This window comes from Eufriesea mexicana, unplaced genomic scaffold, assembly GCF_001483705.2.
Source record: "Eufriesea mexicana isolate 0111107269 unplaced genomic scaffold, ASM148370v2 scaffold1523, whole genome shotgun sequence".
Lineage (NCBI taxonomy): Eukaryota > Metazoa > Arthropoda > Insecta > Hymenoptera > Apidae > Eufriesea > Eufriesea mexicana.
The window spans coordinates 802,672-822,446 of record NW_016909723.1 but is presented as its reverse complement, the minus strand read 5'-3'; the positions used below and the strand labels follow the sequence as shown (position 1 = coordinate 822,446).

Below are 19,775 nucleotides of genomic sequence, written 5' to 3'. Positions count from 1 at the left end.
AGTGCCCAGCTATTATGGAACAATAAATATTTAACAGTTCGTGCTCAAAATTCCTGAATTAATCGTAGTATATAACTTTACTTATGTATTTGGAGCTAATGTAACTCATTATTCATTGATCGTATAAACATTTCACATTTGCATCGTATTTCGTATAATTGCAGCCAATTTTACTAATCAACTAAGTAAACCGAACAATTATCGTTTAAGTTATCGACAGTCTATACGAAAAGTGGCTTTCCCGTACATTAGTGTGGTTGACATACAATTTTTATCACCATCTCTATTACCTCTTTAAAAGTCCACGGGCGTACGCTTTTACACCGTTTATGATTCTTCTTACAAACCTTACAATACTCGTATATTCCTCGATTGTAACCCCACTCGTTCCAAATTTCTTCTCGAAGGTCGAATAGTTAAAAAAAAAAATGAATCGACGCAGCAATTACTAAGAAAAGTTACGTTATCGCTAAGAAATTAAATTTTTTGCAGCATTTATAAGCTGCTGCTAATTTGGAAATTCAAAGAAAAAGTAACAACGATACTTTGTTACTTCGTTATTGAAACGAGTAACTCGTTTAGATTTTAAGTCGTTAGTAAATAAATGACACGCTGAAATAAGATGGTACCTACCTGTAGAGAATCGTGTATAAAAATAGAACTTTTCACTCCAAAGTACTTGACTTGTCCTTATATGCAGAAGAATACATCAGAGATATTGTATGTCTGGCAATGAACCTGTCACAGAAAGTGAAAGGCGAGGTACATGATCTAGCAGATCCAGTTTTGTATCCGAAGTGGAAGACGCATAAAATCGAGACGAGTAGAAAAGATGCGAGAGACAGTTTTTCTCTCGCTTTGTAACTATATAAGAAAGTTTATGGGAGTGATCGACTGCAGACTATCTTTGCCAGTGATTTTACAATTTCTTTCTCACTGTCCGAAGCGTTTAGAAAAGAAAATCAAATGAAGAAGCTGGTGAGTCGTCTGTTCTTCTTAACGTTTAGTCGCAGTTTATTAAGAATTTCGTCAGTGATAGTAACGAAGATAAATCGATACCGGGGCTCGTCTGTCTAAGAATTCATTTATTCTCAGATCGTAATCGCGTTGATGGCGGTGGTTGTCACCGCATACAAGAATGGAAGAAGAAACAGTGTAATATCGACTGTAGATTTCCCACCTTATCAACGAGTTCATGGGCATTTACCTTTTCACGAGCGGCACCATCCGTTTCGGGAGCAATCGTTTAAAACGCAGCCGTACAAACCTTACCATTATCGACCTCATCGGCAGGACACATTTGCTCACCCGGAGCAGTTGTCTGTCAGGGATCAAATGTTGTTGCGAGAGTATGCAGCTCGGAAAAATCTGTCATTTTTTGGCAACAGGGATGCCCCGGATTTCCACGGGCAGTCTCCGATCTCTGCGTACAGGAATCAGCGAAACGAGGATCCAGCAGTTTACCGAAACGGCTACCCGTTTCGGCATCAAATGTTAGACGATCGACATTCGTCCTATCGACAATCCTTCCGTGACGATGTTCGATTTACGGATTTGTACGATAAACCGATTAACTTTTACAAGGGACAATTGGGACAGCAACAGGTCGGTTCATTGGGTAGAGATGCAGAGTATTTGAAGCACGGTAAGCACCTTGATCAAGAGAAGGTAATCAAGAGTAGACATCGTTCATCGAGAGTCTCCTTTGTGTGCCTTGAAATAAATTGTAACATGCGAAGTTTGGAAAGCTTTGGAACGAGTCGAGGGAGAAGCTAGTATAGCTCTAAGAAAGCATTTCTTCGGTATCCAGGAAACCATGGTCTCGGTTATGCGCCTGTGCTACCCATTTCACCGTACGAGAACGCTCTGCCGTTCAACGAGGAAGCATTCACGACGATGACACCGTCGATGGTTCCGACAACTACCCACAAACCATCGCAACAGTCTACTGCCTCCTCCGTCGCTCCGGCTATCTCCCAAGTTCATACGTCTGCAACTTCCGAGCCGAAAATGGCTTCGTCGAAGGTCTCGTATACGGCGACAATGCCAACCGTGAAATCCGATACGGTGAGCGAAATATAGGTGCTTTTCGTACATCACAAGGTCGTATTCAATTCTACCGACGCTCCGTTACCATTTTCTAACATTCGTTGTTTCTTTGGTACAATGATAAATGGACTTTAAGCGTGGCGTGAAATTTCTTCGATCTGATTCTTGAACAAGTTTTAATCAACCTGTACCGTAACCTTTTTACAACTTTCGAACCGAGTTCGTACAAGCCAAGCAACGACCGCGAATCTTAAAAGGTTCAATAAAAGTTAGTAATTGCTTTCAGCTGCCTGACGCCGCTACCACTAGCGTATCCATGCCAGCAATTTCTACGATACCAACCACTCCGGTCACTACGAAGCAGTCTTCGAACTTGGCTCATTCGCCTACTACCGAAGCTAGCTTGCCTGTCATGACCACGGAATCTCCGATCATATCCTTCGGACGACAGTACGTAATGGCACTGTCAGAACTCGTTACTTGCTTGATCGATTGTGACCTGTCCTTCTTCACCTTCGTATACCATTTTCAAGATGCACCGCTGATACTAACGTTATTAGAACATTGTGTTCCACGGAACAGCGTATCAACGTACACTCTACACGATTAAATTAGTATTCGCTGTTCTGAATTGCGCGTGCTTCGTTTCTGTTTCTCTTATAGCATAGGATCACCAATTGAATTTCAAACGGCTAGATTCATCTCACCGACGTCTTATTATCTCTCAAGCGGTTTAAAGAACAAGCTCCAGCAGCCGTTGTTCGGTTATATGCTGTCGCAGAAGGCGAAAGACGCTATCAAAAACAACGAACAGATATTACTGCAACCACTGCCAGATGCGTTAAACAACAGTTTGAACAACAAGATCTACGGCACGGTAATGAATTACGTACTTCCAGAAGAATCAAAGGCTGCGTTGAAGAACAATTTGCAGAGTTCTCTGTGGAACTATCTGCTGCAGCAAGAATCGAATCATGGTTTACATTACCTACCATCTTCTCTATCGGAAACTGCGAATCATCTTCCATTAGCCTCGGTAGTCGAGAGACCGAAAATGGCACTGCCAAGTGTACCGATTGCAACTTTGTCAGCGGTTTCCCGGCCAATGCAGACCATAAACTACCTACCAATAACGCTACCAAGAATGTCTGCTTTCATGGCTCAGGACGCGTCCATGTCCCCTGGTCTTCCGTTAGGTATGGCTCCTTCATACGAATCGATAAAGTTCAGATCAAATCGTTCGTCGATGGTCGAGAGAAATTCCGCCCCAGGGCCTTGGTCGTTAAGAGAAATTTAATCTCTTACCTCTTTTATTGCCAAGTCCTAGTGCGAAAGAGCCGAGACGTGGTCAACTTTATCGGGAATCCCACTTTCTGCTCGATGCTCTTTCCTCGAGCCAGTTATAATTCTTAAAATTCCATCATTTCAATTTCGATGGATTTCTTTTTATCACTGAGAAAACCATCCGCACGCAGGATCTATTCCTATCTCTTCGCTTCCTCCTTACCGTGCCGCTATCGGTTTGACAAATTTAAGATTAACAAGCCGTATTCGCAAAGTTAATACTCACCGTTAAAACCGCAAGGAGGTGTTAAATTCGAAGCGGTTCCTTTTACGAGCGCGATACAAAACGTATTATGCTGGAAACACGTGCCGCGTATCCGTTCTCTCAGAAAATCCTCGTCGATCGAATAACTGGTTGCTCCTCCAAGGTTTTCGTGTTCTTACTTCAGGCACAACTTTATCTTCCGGGTTGGCCTCGAGCGTAGCGGGTAGCCAGGTCGCGAACGTGTTCAACAGTTTACCTGCTGGTGCATATCAAGTTTGAACTTTGACCAGAATTTCCAACATGTAGGACAGATGCGACAATTTGAACCGACGAGGAGTCAATCGTATTTCACAGGTATATCGATCATACGCAATTACGCGGCTGCCACATCACGGATCCCGCGATATTTCCGCTTTTCTTCCGACCGACTAACCCACGAAACGCGTGCCGTTATGTGCAGGACTGCAGTTCCAGCTGGGTGACTATGGAGGGTTAGAGTACATGCGTCCGACAAATCCTGTACCACGATCTACAAACCTTGGGATCGCAAAATTGGGCTTAAATATGCCGGAATTATCGCGACACCATTTTCCTACGTTTTCTAAGGTAAATATTCCACGAATAATTACGCGGTGTTCGCAAGTAGGTGAATGTCCGCAAGGGAGATGGTTTCCAGTACCATCGCTAACACCTCACCGTTTAGCTATGGTATTCCTGTTTATATGTTTATGGTATTCCTTTGCCCGTATGGAACTTCTATCTTGTTTGCGGTGTTAGATTTTTCTTTCTGCGCGGATTTACTTGCACCTGTTACTTTATACAGTATGAAGCTCGAGAAGGTGGTAAACCTCTTCTGACGGAACGGGTACATTCTAACTTGCATGTTGCACGTATCGGGAAAGTTGCTGCGTGCGAGTTCGGCGGCTCGTTTTGCAAGAAAATTTTCCCATCAGCATGCAAAAACGTATTTTGTTTCAAATACTGTACTTGTAACACGACTTAGGTATTCACGATGAAACTTGGTTGTTATCCGCTGAATATACTTGGTAGAAATTTTAAGTCACTGTAAGTCGACGTTAAGTCAATCCAGCGTACTGCATTTTAATAGAGCGATTTCTTTTTTCTAATCTTCTTAAAATTCCAAACTAATTTATCCCGTGCCACCGTGAATGCGCTAATGGTTCAGCACCTCTGTATTTAATCGCAAATTTGAGAAAAGAATATGTTCTTATTACAGGCTGGATACGAACAACACCTGTGGTAAACATAGAAGATAATTGTAACTGGAAATGCATGCTTACCTATAGCGTTTTAAAGTATTTTAGCAAACTGCCAAAGTTCAAGAAACTCTAGATTATACGGAAATATGTTTGATAGTAGTATGTCGTAAATATTATCCGTCTATAGTTTAATTTACTGGTATGATAGAAATAAATATTTGTTACGAGAAATCGCAAGACTAAATCAGGAGTAGCGTGTAACTTCTTCTTGATCCATTTTTGTCTTTGGTTTACCGATTCCTTGCCTTTTATTCATTGCCTATTTCATCCTTGTTATCGTCATCCAATATTGAATCTGACATAATACTATTAGCACATGACGCGTTGTCCGTGTCATTATTGACATCATTTGACATATCGTATTTTCTCAGGTAGGTCGTTCCAAATATTACCGTCCTATATTTTTTCTCGAGGACAAGGCGCTTCCTATTTCAAGGATATTCGTAAAAGTCGACACGAAACGATTTCGTTGCAGATTGAATTTGGCCGACGTTCATACCCACTCGTCTCGAACAAATACCGCGAGAATATATCCGGCTTTTCGGCTCCTATTCTTCTCTAAGAACGTGCAGGCCAGCCAGTTTCCTACACCGGAAAGATAACAGAATCAATTTAACCTCTTGGCACTTACCTCTTGCATTCTTTCTTCCCTCCCAGAGCACGAACTTTCGGAACGAAGCGAAATGAATAGTCGGTGTTAATTTATACTATATTTTTATTAATTTTGACAAGTGTCCGTATGTTCGATTTGTCGTATCTCTGATTAATCGTGTATGTGTCCCGTGTGTTTCTTTCGCGTGTGAATATGTATAGGTATTGCCATCGGTACATACAGCGTTTTAGATATTCATTTGTTTTCCATTTGATTCGTCTCGCTTATAACTAGTCTCGGCAAATTAAAGATTTGTCTCTTACATCTATGCCCTGTATAGACCATTCGTAGTGATTAAGAAATTCATAGGAAAAACGTAATTCTCTCGCACCAAAGCGGCACACTCTCTTCGATGGACACTACTTAGACATTCCACTTTGTTTGCTTGTATTTGTTTCGCGCGTGTTTCCCGGGTCTGGCCGCTCGAGGAGGTAGAAACCGGCCCCTTACGCGTCCTCGAGAATTTCCGTGATTCACGCTCGATTAGAATCCCCGGAAACTTCGTCGTGTCTCTCACAGTCATTCGTATACGCTCGCGTTCTTCGTCGATTAGATATATATTTACACAGATGTACAGCGCTACCCTCAGATTCTCTCGATACAATACAGATACATTGTGTCGCGTACGTGTATCGTGTACATACATATTTATATACAGAGAAGGGAATGTATCGGGTTAGAAAAATACAGCGATCTTAGCAGGACTGTAAGAAACTTTATAATGCATTTTCAAGTGCGTTACCTTAAAACAAACTGCTAGGCTTGTTGATTTTTGCTTTGGCTGAGTTTTTCTTTTCCCTGTTTTTACGGTTGATCGCAGAGTGCCTAAAGAAAAAGCTTTGGTCGTCGCTCGTTTCGAGAATTCCCACGCGAGCGAAAAAATACTGCGAATGGTTTTCAGGTATCCGGAGATCGCTGAGTCAAAGTTCTCGCTGTTAGCCTGTCATTAACGACCGAGATCCAGGGACGGGAACTTTGCGAATTAATAATTCACCGACTGTTCTGGAACCTAGGAAGTTCCTTTATCTCGCGGTGGCATAAAATGGCACGTGGCACGATCTGTCACGAATCGGGACGCGTTTAAAATGTCGCCGGCTGAATTAACGGGGCGAAAAGTTCCACGCGGGGTTATAAAAGGGCATAAAGTTCCCGGTCGGTCAGCGAGAATTTGCTATAACGAAACGAATTTACGTAGCTGCCGCTTTAAGGGACTTAAGTTTGAAAGTTACGCGAATGAAGAGATTCGTGCAAATCGAAAGCGGTACTGCGCTTTGACACACACTTATTTTCCCTCGGTCGATTACGATCGGTTTACCGAGCGAGGAAAAACTTTTGAAGGATAGACACGTCGGATCGCCAACGATTCGAAGCGGCCATAAATCATCGGGAGAATTTAATCTGGAAACGGGTTAGCAGGTAAAACGCAAATAGGTACGTAACGAAACCCAGCTTTATCACAATTCATCGAGAAAAGTTTCCCTAAAGGTTCGCCTAGCACTTAGCGATACAGACTATCGATATCCCTAATGTTTAGTAATTGCGGTGTACCTAGATCTTAGCAGGCGATCGCGTACATATGGACGCGCATCGCTTTACAACCGATTGCACATTTCGAGTAATTCGTTAGTTCCTACTAGTTATGTACAAATATACATTGGAAGCTTAAGGTTACGCGATACGACGTATTCGTAGAACTCATAGAGTAAAAAGCTTTGATTGTAGATGTTATTGCAGGATTTCGCGGGTCACGCGAAACAAGTGTTCTCCTCGGTAACGTTTAACGTTCGCCGGTGTTTGCTGCTTTTCGGTTCGCGCGACCCATCTAACACACATACACATGCTCGATAAGCGCGTCTCGGATGCCAGTATACAGTTAGGTATCATGCTTCGTACTTGTATTGATATGTTTGAAAATTTGGACGCCGGAAACTTTATAAATGTTCGCGGATATGGAACACGCGGCGGAACCGATACAGGTGTTCTTCGTGCATCTCCCGTTTGTTTCGGCTTCGATACTCTGTCGAACGCGTCATCAGCGTACAATGTTATCTTTACGTCTTCGTCCTATCGACTTTTGTTTTCCTGTAGTTGAACGCGAACGTTCGATGCAGTTAACGCGCCAAAGACAATACGAATATCTCGATTAGAGGTAAGACAAATGGCATCGTAACGTGGAAATGATCGATAGAAAGTAAACGAGTATATAATTTCAATATACGTTTCATGGGAATTCGTCTCGAAGAAAGGGTGGAAGTAGAAGAAGTCGGAGAAAAGGCGGCGCATGAAAAGATGGATCTCTCTCTCCCTCTCGATTGGGATATCACGCGAATTGTAAATCCGAGTAGCTGGACAAATAAACCGTATATTTGGGAAATATGTCAGTTGCCTATCGTGAGAAGAGTTAAACGTTAAAAGAACTTGGAGAGTAGACATGGCACGGTATGCATCGGACACGTTCGACAGACTAACTCGATTCCTTTTGCTTCTCCGCGTGAATAAATTTTGGAGAATCGAGAAACACGATCCTCGAAAATTTTTCCATAACTTTTCGTGTTCACCGTATGTTTATAAAATTTTCATAAAATTCGTTCGCGTGGTTCGCGACGCGAGAATTTCGGAAGCTCGTTCTTTGGTTTCCGTACACGCTGGAACGACAAACGGAATGACGATAGAATGACGAAACGATACGAAGAAGACGGTGTTTCTCTCGAATAGTCGTACATAGTACAAAGACGCGGGGTTAGACTGCAACGCGCGAGTGTACGGAACATGTAACAGTTTGTCGTAGAACTGACGCTTCGTTTCTTCTGCTTTGAGCGAAAAACTGTCGCTACACCTTACGAGCTACGATAATACTGCCACGGTATATTTAATATCCAACAAGGTATATATACGTATATACATATATACGTGTAATGTGTTCTTGCTCGTCAAACACACCTTCCATCGATTCCACGTTCTGACCCGATGTTTATCGCTTTAGCGCTTTACCTGCTGCGATTCTCTTCCTCTCCTCCTAGGGTTTCGTTATTTACTGAGCTAATCATTCGAAGCGATGGCTCGCGATTTTCAACGCGTTCGACGCGTTAACCAGACCGTTGCGCGTCTAACACCGTGACGCTCGTCCAACATATTTCATCTATCATTTATTCGACTACTTATCGTTACCATAAATATTTATTTAGTAATTCAGCTTTAACATTGATTCACGTTGCCTCCGGTTTCGCATCGTCGAGAACTCGTACGATGCCGCTTGGCGGATGGATGATAGTCGAGTGTATTAACGATGATCCGCATTTCTGATAAAGAACAGAGGCAAAAAGTGCGCGATATAATCCCGTTGTTACACGTAAAAAGCTTTGATTCGATCTCTCTATGATGCACGATAACCATCTCGCGACTCGCAGTGCGACGAGTCGTGGGAAGTTATCGATTTTTTCAACTCTTACCTATAAAAGACAAAGCACAGACTACGAAAGAAATCTGCAAACACGATAAATACCTTTAGCCGGAACAAATGTTGAGCTGTTCGATTGTCCAATGTCTCGTTGTTCCTCCTTTCAAGATAAACGCGAGTTTAAATGAAGCGATTCGTCTAGAAGCTGACCAGTTTGTGGAAGGCTTTGCGAAACTCGGGATTGAACACAGTGTAAATCACGGGATTCACGAAGCTGTTCATGTAGCCTAGCCAAGATGTCACGATGAAAGCTGTGACACCCGGCTGACAGGTCGCTGTCAGCTTCGTGCATATCGCGTCCATGATGTTGCAGGTAAAGAACGGCAGCCAACAGATGAGAAAGACACCTGAAAGGAAAAATTGATTTCGCTTTCGTCGGGATGACGGAAACGAGAAACAATCGAACGGACATACCCAATACTATCGCCAACGTTTTCGTGGCTTTACGCTCTTTCTTCGCCGAACTTTTTTCCCGTTTCTTCTTGCTCGCCTTATTGGCTTTGTATATCGTGAATCGGGATCCTGAAACGGCATTTTTCTTGTCCTTCTTACACGTGGACGAACCAGACAAGACGCTTGGCGTCCGTCCAAGTTGAAGCGGAAGGAGGGAACCGGCGCTCTTGAGCCTCTTTAATTCCTGCTTGTTCGTTTCACCGCCGTTCTTCTTCGGTTGCGAGCCTTGGCTCGTCGTTGCACCCTTCGGTGGTGGCGACGAAGAAGTGGACGACGACGGAGCCGAGGTGATTCGTGGATTCGGGCTGGGACTGGAATTCGTTTCTAGCGGTTCGTGAATCACCGTGCTGCTCGCAGCACCGTCATACCCAGAATCCTTTCTGGCGTTCTGCGTTCCACCCAGCTGAGCTTGAGCCACTGCGCTGAAACGACAACTGCAATTCGAGTATCAGTAGCATTCCTACGAACAGTTTTAGCATAACCAGTCACGGCTGGCGACTCTGCACCTACGAGCATAAGTGTTTCTTGCACCACGATCATGGGGACGAACGTTCGCGCGAAGGTGAAAATGCGCGCGCGACGTGCAGGAGGAATTACCACCCCGCTACTCTACGTAATGGCGTTTTGTTCCGAACGTTCGAACGGTCGAACAATGCGCGCGATCGTGGATTAACTCGCTCCTCGCGCTACCACGCGTACGATCAACAAAGCTATTTGTGTAATTAAACATGCTAGCTCGTGGATTCAATCGCCCTCGGCGATTAGTCTCAAAGACATCGGCACACGAAGCGCGGTTCCCACGCTTGGGGATCATACAGGTCGGTCTTACGATTAGTCGGCTTATTTCAGGATTATTATCGCGCAACGAATTGTCGTGGAGCGACTATTGTGCTTTAATCTTTAGACGGGATTCGAAAATCTGGACTATAGGTATAGGTACGCGTAAATATATAGGAATCGAATCACCTACCTCTCTTCCTCTCTATTCGTTACCATCTATTCCATTGTGTCCATCCCGATTGTCCAATTTTTTTCCCTTCTCACTTACGTTTCGTTACCGCAAACGAAGGTATCGATCGAGACCACATCTTCCGCGTTTAATCAATACGGTTACCACTCCAACTTGCTGGACCAGTGGACACTCCACAAACAAACGAATCGATTTCACAGTGGACCGAGTTTATCGGTGTTTTGTTCCTATTTTTATCGAATGTGTCGGCGAGTAATTCTTTACGCCAATGAATTATCGACTCGTAGGCAATGTAAAAGATTCAAGCTTCCTTTCATCCGACTCTTACACGGAAAATACGATTTACTTGCCTTCTTATACCGCCTAACCTTCTTCTAGACGGTCGTCTATCTCGTTTAATGGAAGATAAAGTGCAATTAGTCGGTGGCTCGAGGAATTTTGAAAGGAAGACGGCACTCGTACATAAAACAGTGCCAAATAGGAGACCATGCTATCTTACTTCGAAAATCTAACCAATTAAGATGGAACTTTAGATCGACCCTCGTCTTCCCGAGTAACCGAAAAGTCATTTCCTCCGATGAACAGGAAAATAGTATTCCACCTTTGTTCGTTGTACGCCGGTGGTTTTGAATGCTAATTGATTTTAGCCTGCTTCTGCTTTATTCTTGCACCATTGTTTTTAGTCTCGTTAATTTGCCGCGGAAACTTTCATTGCCCACATTTTGGCATGGCTTCGTCGAGGAAAGTCGGTCCTCGACTATCGGTCGTCGTATTCCTTTTACTACATTCTCGGGGTATTTATGCAGCATTTTGCCTCGCGTTGTACGTTTTTGCCGCAGTTTATCGCGCGGTGAGATTCGTTAATCAGAAGTTGTGCCGGGGGAGTAGAGAAGCGAAACTGCTAAAGAACAAAGTTTCCGGAAAAGACGCGAACGTTCGTCTCGCGCGAGCGATCGAAAAGTTTATTGGATTCTTACGCTGCTTCCTCGACGACAGTGGCCAAAAAAAACTCGGTGCTCTTATCGTTGGAGATGACCACGACAGGATCAAGGGGTGTCTCGTCCTCGTCTTCGTTGCTTCCAGACGCGGTGTTCGTCGGTTCTTCCATGCCAGGAGCCACGAGAGCCGCTGCTCCCAGCGCCGTCTCCGCAAACCTTGCCACAGAATACCCACTACGTGATCTTAGTCAAAAGCCTCTAAAAAAAAGCTTCTACACTTAGCATGCTTTTAGTATTCCTCGGCGACGCGCGGCGTTAATCCGGCAAAGGGGAAAAGTTAATCTATCATGCACAAAGCGACTACGCTTGCGCTCGCGACTTCGTTCGGAACTTTGCCACGAACAAAGAACCTAGCTTTTACTTCGTTGAATGTACCCTTCGCGATTCACAGGGATCCTGGGCTGCGTTTCAGCAAAAATGAAAGTTGGAAAGTAATTCTTTTCCGACGAGGAAAAAGCTCGAACCTTTGATATTTCAACTGGCCCGCTTTCGATCGATCGGAACGGTAATACAATTATCGAAGGAGAGCAATTTAGAATTACTTTTGCCGCAGACGTTTATCCGTTCAATCTTGCGGTACGATTCGAAACGAGTTACGAGTGCCTTCTAACCTAGCGTGTATTATAGCTAACGCAACGCGCGCTTAGTTACGAGCTGACGTCGTCGAATAATTTCGTGCTTGGATACATGTATAAATTATGCAGGAAATTCGATCGTCGTGCTATACGGATAATATGGACATTCGCAACCGGACGCGTACCCCGAATAATCGGATTACGTTATCCGATTTCGATTTCGTTACCGGCTGTATCAGCGAATGGCTCGATATTCGTATTAGGTCCATCTAAACGATACTTGGCTCCAACTTCGCGATACTCGTTCTCTCGAACTTTCGTCCATAAGTACACGCTCGCCGCAACCCTTCGAAAACAATTAACGTTGCAGTCCATTCTTCGAAATTCCACCGAAACAACAACCAAACGAATTCGAAAGTTTTCGCGTTTTGCTATATTTACCGAAAAAGCCAAATTTTACGGTACGATCGAGTCGATTTCCCCGGTCTGCTAACCAAACGGAACTCGTTTCGGTGCAGAGATTAAAAATAGGAAAGTGACTTTTGCTTTTTGCCTTCCAATCAGTGATAACGAGTGAGCGTAGAGTGTATTAGCAGTGTTGGATACGATTTGTCAAAGGTGTATACGGGATACTAAGGTCAAATATATAGATTCCATATAGATATATACGAGGTAATGCGGAGAAAGGGTAGGAATTCAGGGAAAATGACGCAGGCCCGAGATTATGTCGAATCCATAGGACCCAAGGGGAAAGAGATGGTCGTGTAGCAAAATTGTGACCGTTGCTATGAACATTTAAGTCTAATTTATCGATGGTGCGTTTATACATGGTGCTACGTAACCACGGGAACCTGGAAGGGACCTATAAATAATAATTAGGCAACCGAAAGGCCATCGTTAATACCATTGGAATTACCTACCTAGTTGCGTTCGGATATATGTATACATATACACAGCACTCCTTATGCGGATTAAAACTTTTTTAATCCGATCGATTCGAAACGTTCGACTTGGAAATCCGTCGTATTTTCACCCGCTTCATCGGCGAGCAACTGTACATCCGTAATAGCCATGAAGCATAGTCGAAAGTGTGTAAGTTGAAGCGGGAGCAGAAGTTAAGTCGCGATCTTCCGCCACTCGTTCGGAAGATGGATCCCACTCCAGCATTCTCCTTCCGAAGTAAAGGAAAAACGGTGAAGTAGGTATTAAATCATCTTCACCGGCAAACAAGACTACGTGCCTTTCAGTCCGCTGGCAAAGGAAGACAACGGTTCCTTCTGTACGGTTCTCATCGATGAACAAATGTACGACACTTAGGAAGGGGCGAGTACAAAAGCCGGCAATTAAATCGAGGCGAAGTTGTTGGCTATTCAAGACAAGTACACCGACCCCGGGACAACGGAAATGAAGCCTGCGCGCGAGAAAAGCGTATTATACGGAGATGCTCTAGGCTTAACTACGCCTTAGCTTTCTCTCTTTCACTCTCTCTCTTTCTTTCCTCCGCCGTCTTTCCTCTTCGAGCGACATGTTCTCACCAGCAGCATGCCAAACTTCCTGAGAAATCGTCTCGTTGGAATGCGAGAGATATCCGCGGGAAAATTGAAAAAAATGACTCGCTCGAACAGCAGGCGACACATTCGAAATGAAGGCAGTTCGTCTTTGCTGGTCGCAAAGTTACGACATGCGGCGCGGCGCAAAGTTACCAGACGTTCCGCAACGAATTACCCTGCGACATTTATCCTGTTTAAACAACCGTCTTTGATCTTTTGGCGCGCGAGATGGTAGAAATTGAATATCGATTCGTCACGTCCGAGCCTCGCCGAGAAAAACTACACATCGAACTACCCATCGAACTGTAATCCACTCATCGTGCGAGACGTTAACAACAATCTGCCGATAGACATATTTTGCTTCTGCCGTGAACGTGTCGTTGAAAAGTGACACTGATTCGATACAATCGATCCTTCGTCTATTAATACGATAACTTCCTCTTCTCCAATAGGAATTCTTATTTACGTTCAGGACTTTTTGTTATTCGCAATCACGCGTTCGTGCAACGCGCATATACGAGACACTTTACAAATCGGCAAGGACGTGGTTGCGAGTACAAGTATGAATTATTGAACCGCAACCACGACCCTTATCTCCATGAACAACATAGCATGCAACACAGTGATACATGCAAGTGAAATACATGCCACGGAAATTCTACCGACTATCAACGAAGTATCGGCTCCGATTCTTCCTCGATTTTCTTTTCTTTTTTTTTTTTTTTTTTTTTTCACGAATTCAAACACGATAACGACATCGAACTTGATCAACTATTTATTCACAAAATTTCTTCGCTTTTGCGTTAATTAACATTGCAAACGATGAAAATGCTTTACGCTTTCGTATAACACGGTTATAATTTCTTGCTAATCTCAGAAATTTAACAAAAGAATTCACATCCATTTTCTCCCTTAACCAGCGTCGGTTCGAATGGAATTCCTAGAAAATTCTTCGTATACTCGTGAAGAATGCCAACGTTTTCGGTCGAAGCAAGAGTGTCGGCTTACCTGCGCGTATGCGCGATGTTCTCGATTATGCTGCCCGGTTTTATGTCGCCCAAGTTAGGCTTTCTATTGGCCCTCGCTTTCCTCGCCCTGTTTCGCAGTGCCTGGAAATGGTAAATTGAAATGGCCGTTTCAAGATAAATCAGGGACCCGGCAACAAACGCGTGAAATAAATCTTCCTATGGCATGCGCGACAGATAACACATGACACCTGTTATCAACTATACATATCAGAACAACGAGATTTATCGCGACAGTTTTGTGGGAAAAACGCTTCCTACGCTCATATGGAGTATCGTAACACGCGTATATTAGAAAATTTCGTTTGTTACTGGTCGATGTAGCCTGGAAGGTGCAGACACAGGGTATTTCGCTCTTTACGTCCATGCTCCGAAGCATATCGTTTCCTTTCTCGGACGTTGACTCTTCGCGTTGCACCTTTACGTCGCACATTGTGCCGCATCACGAGAAATGGTCGGACGATTCTTTTCAGTCCAATGTAAATAGCATTCTCATTCTCCTTCTCGTTTCTCGTTTCAATGGAAATGAAAATTCTCCGTGACCCGATGCGATTTTTAATTCGAACGCGCGAAATAACGGTAATTATAATATACCGAATTTCAAACCTGTTCCATGTCGCGATCATTATCGTGATATTTCACGTCATCGGAAATTAATATCGTAACGAGTAAAAGCGACCATGCAAACAAAATTGTTTGTGTATTCCAGACAGCGTAGAATAGCAAAGCAGGCGTATTTATGATTAACCGCAACGTAATCGCAAAAGCCAGCATATCTGCGGGACACTTTGTTCCATATGGCGTTAAAATTATATCTACGTAATTTGCTAAATTTTACTTGGTACGCATGACAATATTATAGGTTACGGTTTAATCGTCCAAATAAACATTTCCGCGTTTAACCTTTATGCAGACACGACGTCTGCTTACTTAACGGCAACATCGATTTTCGGTATTCTCTTTGCTCGGTTGCCTAAATCGGTTGTCGATAATTCTTACCTTGAATATATTATAGTAGAGAAACACCATGATGATGCAAGGTATATAGAAGCTGGATAGACTCGAGTAGATGATAAAGTCTGCATTGTAGAAGAGGCATTGGTCCGGTATTCGGTCGGGGGTGTTATTCAAGCCGAGAACAATCGGGCTGCCGATCGCGGCAGATATCGCCCAGACCAACAGTATCGTCAACCACACTCTTCTATTGTTCTTGTGCTTGGCGTACTTTATCGGCTGGGTCACTGCTATGTATCTGCAATTCAAATTCATTTCACGTATCGTACTGTGTCCTCTGCTTGATGGGCATTACGTTACCGCAAATCAACGTGGATTCACTAGCACCTTGCATCCGTTCGTCTGCCTTGTCCAATTTACTATTTCTATTCCCGCTGTTGTATATTTGTCAGGATAATCGTATATCACGTACTACGCTTTCTAAAAGCTCGCGCCTTTTCGCAACGACACGGGATTGGTCGCGTGGAATATATAGTCGAAAGGAAGCATCGATCAATCGAATGGTTAAATTACTGCTTGCGCTTGCAAACGATGCCTCGGTCGGATTCGAATTTTGTCACTTTGAAGAAATCGTTGGAAAATCTTTAATAGAGTGCAGCGATTTTTTCCCCTTGCGACATACGTATTTTAACGTGCAAACGCGAGTAGAGTCGGCATTAGTCATTTGGCTGCACCACTTCGGAACGAACGCGTTTCTACCTAGACTCCTTAGAGCACGTCGTCGCAAAATTATTTTCGCTCTGTACGATCGGAATTTATGCTTTAACCTTTTATCGCAATTTCAGATAGGCGACAGGAAAAACGAGAGAAACGTAATTCGTAGTGATCCGGGGCCTCGATATCTAGGAAATTCTATAAATTATTCGTAACTTTGCAAAATTGCTCGGGTTTATTCATTTCCGGTCTCGTGTCGGTAAAAAGCGAACGCTACTCCGTCACGTTGTACTCTGTTGTATTTCAATTGTACGCATGTTATAGGAATTTTTCAGGGCAATGAAAACTTCGAGCTCTCGATTGTTTCCAGTTCTCTTTCGATTTAGCGATTTATGTTATACCTCGAGATCTTGACGAAATTTGACTTACGCAAATAGTGTTTCCCCTTTTCACGTCGAACTCATTCGAGCATCACGGAAGAAACTTGGACCTCTTTTTCTCCGTATTTACTCTGTTACCCCTGTCACGTAAACCGGTTAAATCAGCTGCTCGCTTTTTCGCGACTTTCGTTGTCTTTTTTCGGCAATCGGTGCCACGTAATCTTTTTGCAACGAAGCGAAACAATAGCAACGCGAGCAAGTTTTTCCTTTACCTCGAAACAACAATCCCGTGGTACAATTTGCTACGTTCAACTCTATTTTCGTGAAAGTACGATACCCGATGTTTCGAAAATTAGTTGGATCTAAACGCACGATTTACGATTCGTTCGATTGCTTGGGCACGATGAAGCGAAGGTTTAATGCTGACAAAAGGTCGAAAATCGATCGTGGGTTTCGTAAGGGTTAGAAGAATCAGGTACAATCGTGTCTGTCCTTCTTCTCTGGAGAAAAAAAGCTCTCACCTGTCTATCGAGATTGCTACGAGATTGAAGATGGAACTGGTGCTGCACGTGACGTCCATTGCGATGTAAAAGTCGCAGACAAAGCCAGGCAGACTCCACGATCCGTTTACCTGGAAAACGAACGAACAAACTGTGAAGATTAAAGCTCACCGCGAATCGTGCCAGTCGAATTAGTTTTCATTGCTCTATGGCTGGCTATTGTTTCCATGTAAATTAGCGATCTTCGATTCACCGAGCATTTCATTGAAGCGGACAAACACGCGAGCAAATGGCTCTTGTACGTGTACCGAACTGGGTGACCGAAGTTGTAAGCCTTTCCGGTACCTAAACGCTAGGGCTAAAGCATCAAACGAACGTTCGACATTTTTACTACGTATTACCGATTCGTTTTTTATTACGATGCCTTTTTTGCAAATTTTTTACTATTTTTCGTTCAAATCGAGAGACAAGTTTTATTTCTCCTCTTTTGCATTTTATCCACCGTACTCGATCTCTTCTTCTTTATGCTCTCGCTTTGTGGTCCGTCTTTTTATTCTCGAAAGCGCAGCCATGCTCGCGGTCGACCTGCGCTCTGCAATCGAGCGCATCTACAATGAGCGAAGCCAGTTCCGTGATTTATTTGGAACTACCGTGCCTCGAGTACGAAATCGGGCATGGTCGAAACGCGCCTATCACCGCCGGCTATGCGTATACGCTTGTCTCCATTTTCTGTTAAACCGCCGGATTTCACAGCGTTGAATTTCCTCTCCGTGTTATTATTTCCCCGTAGTATACACAGGAACCGCAGGCATTCCCGTTTCGGCCGAATTATTCGATACTGGTGACCACTAATGGGCGCATACGTCAAAGAATAATTCGAAATATTTCTTTGGTTATTTTTAATTTTCCTACATGACGTTGGCGATCCAAAGACCTTCCGCTCGGTCCTCTGTCGCGAACTAAAGCTCCTCGTCGCACTTATGCATAGACATGCATGGGCCAAACGTCGAGGGCTAAAGATTTCATTTGCAGACTCGTGCACAGGGAAGTCTCGGGATAAATCGTAAGCCGCTGAATCCGCCTCGTTATCTATCACATTCTCCAGCACGAACGTGATCACTTGTAGAGGCTTTAGGAAATAGCATTAAGTTGCGTAGCTCGTAGTTCACCATCATATTGATCGAACTGCTATATTTTGCATACGTGTAACCAGAGCGTAACACGACCGTCTATCGACACTTTATGACACTGTTACATCATGGAAATATACGGGTCGCGTGTGGTACATTGTTGCTTTTCCACCCTTTTTCATTAATAATCAACGATCAATATTCGATTCGGTATCCGGTACTATCATATTTTAGTATACACTTTCTACGATACTCGTTTAAACATCCCGGGGCGTAAATTCGCTCCGATGTAAATTATTTCGAAGCGGAACATACCGTTATAACTGCCAAGAAAATATCCCAAAAACGTAAATTGAACGAGATAAAATTGTGAAAAATTTGCATGTGGGAACACTCGTATCAAATAAATACGAATAACCAAACTAGAGATACACGCAGCTTTGTTTCCCACGTACTCATTATAATTGAAATACGAGAAGTATAACATATTTCGTTAAACTTTGGTAATTACCGACGCATTTCCTTGTAGTTTGCTCGATGATTGCAGCTACGTTAAAATTTTACGAAATGTACGTATACACCATTATATACACCATCGGTCGTATATAATTAACGTGCATCGTGTTACGTTTTAACATCGGCAACTTTGTCCGTAGTTCAACACCAACCGATCGAAACCTGTCACTCGTAGGGATAAGGGGTGAAAGTTCACTCAGGATCGCATACGATACTTGCAGGATTGGTTAATCTTTGCGTATAACCCTGTTGAAAAATCAAGCAAATCTACGGACATTTCGCATTTATTATTACCGCATTCGATTAACAATCCCCCTTATTTTTATTTTGCAAACTTCTTCCTATCTGTCTATTCATTTCATTCGAGATATTATTAAATATTATAACGCTGCCATTTTAGACTCTCAAAGGAAACTCGAGCAGCAAGGCTGAAGATAAGCATGGCGAGAAAGAAAAGCATAAAAATATTAAAGTGGTGGTGATCCGTAAAGTTAACGAACGCTTGGAACATTGAGCGAGGAAAACTAGCCTCCGCGTTTTTGCTGTTCTTCTCATTAACTTAACGATCGCACGCCACACGTTTAAAAATTATGCACGGCAGTAATACACGAAAGAAGTAAGAGGAAAAGGTTTTATCCTTTCAGCTATAAAAAGGAAGTGTTCATACATAAAGTAAATATTTTTTTAGAATGTAACCCGAAAACGGCTTCTGCAGTACGCTGTTTGCACGGCTACTTGGTAATACATGGTAAAAAGTTTCGCAAATTCCATTGAATTTTCATAGAAACACAAAAGCAACTTTTTTCCTCTCTTTGTTTGCACAGCGAAAATAGTTGAATTTTTAACAATTGGATCACAGTTACATCTGCAGGAAAAATGGAAACACTCGCCGTGTCGGTTGTTTGAAATTGGAGCCTTGTTGTCACGCGTTTGCTCGAGCACATCAGCAACAAAGATTTCGAACAGAACGAGTTGATCGCGTAGATTTACGATGGCGCGTCGTTAATTACAAGACTGGTACAG

At 43.2% G+C, this 19,775-nt stretch overlaps 2 protein-coding genes across 2 annotated transcripts in view; one reads left to right on the top strand and one right to left on the bottom strand.

The window, feature by feature from the left end:
• The first annotated feature begins 966 nt into the window (after window positions 1-966).
• Window positions 967-4,862, top strand: LOC108548419 (uncharacterized). The gene is given in 9 exon segments (XM_017901336.1): window positions 967-978; window positions 1,096-1,645; window positions 1,811-2,067; window positions 2,336-2,499; window positions 2,713-3,245; window positions 3,783-3,859; window positions 3,862-3,952; window positions 4,059-4,204; window positions 4,836-4,862. Coding segments are annotated over 9 exon segments (1,857 nt in total).
• A 3,923-nt stretch (window positions 4,863-8,785) lies between these two features.
• Window positions 8,786-19,775, bottom strand: part of Dop2R (dopamine D2-like receptor) — a 98,925-nt gene continuing 87,935 nt past the window's right edge. Inside the window, exons 3-9 of the mRNA XM_017901405.1 lie at window positions 17,128-17,237; window positions 15,558-15,810; window positions 14,542-14,642; window positions 11,388-11,582; window positions 9,402-9,874; window positions 9,033-9,334; window positions 8,786-8,829 (exon numbers count right to left, since the gene is read on the bottom strand). Of these exons, the coding sequence (XP_017756894.1) occupies window positions 9,126-9,334; window positions 9,402-9,874; window positions 11,388-11,582; window positions 14,542-14,642; window positions 15,558-15,810; window positions 17,128-17,237 (1,341 nt within the window). The 3' untranslated portion in view covers window positions 8,786-8,829; window positions 9,033-9,125. The remainder of the gene's footprint in view (window positions 8,830-9,032; window positions 9,335-9,401; window positions 9,875-11,387; window positions 11,583-14,541; window positions 14,643-15,557; window positions 15,811-17,127; window positions 17,238-19,775) is intronic.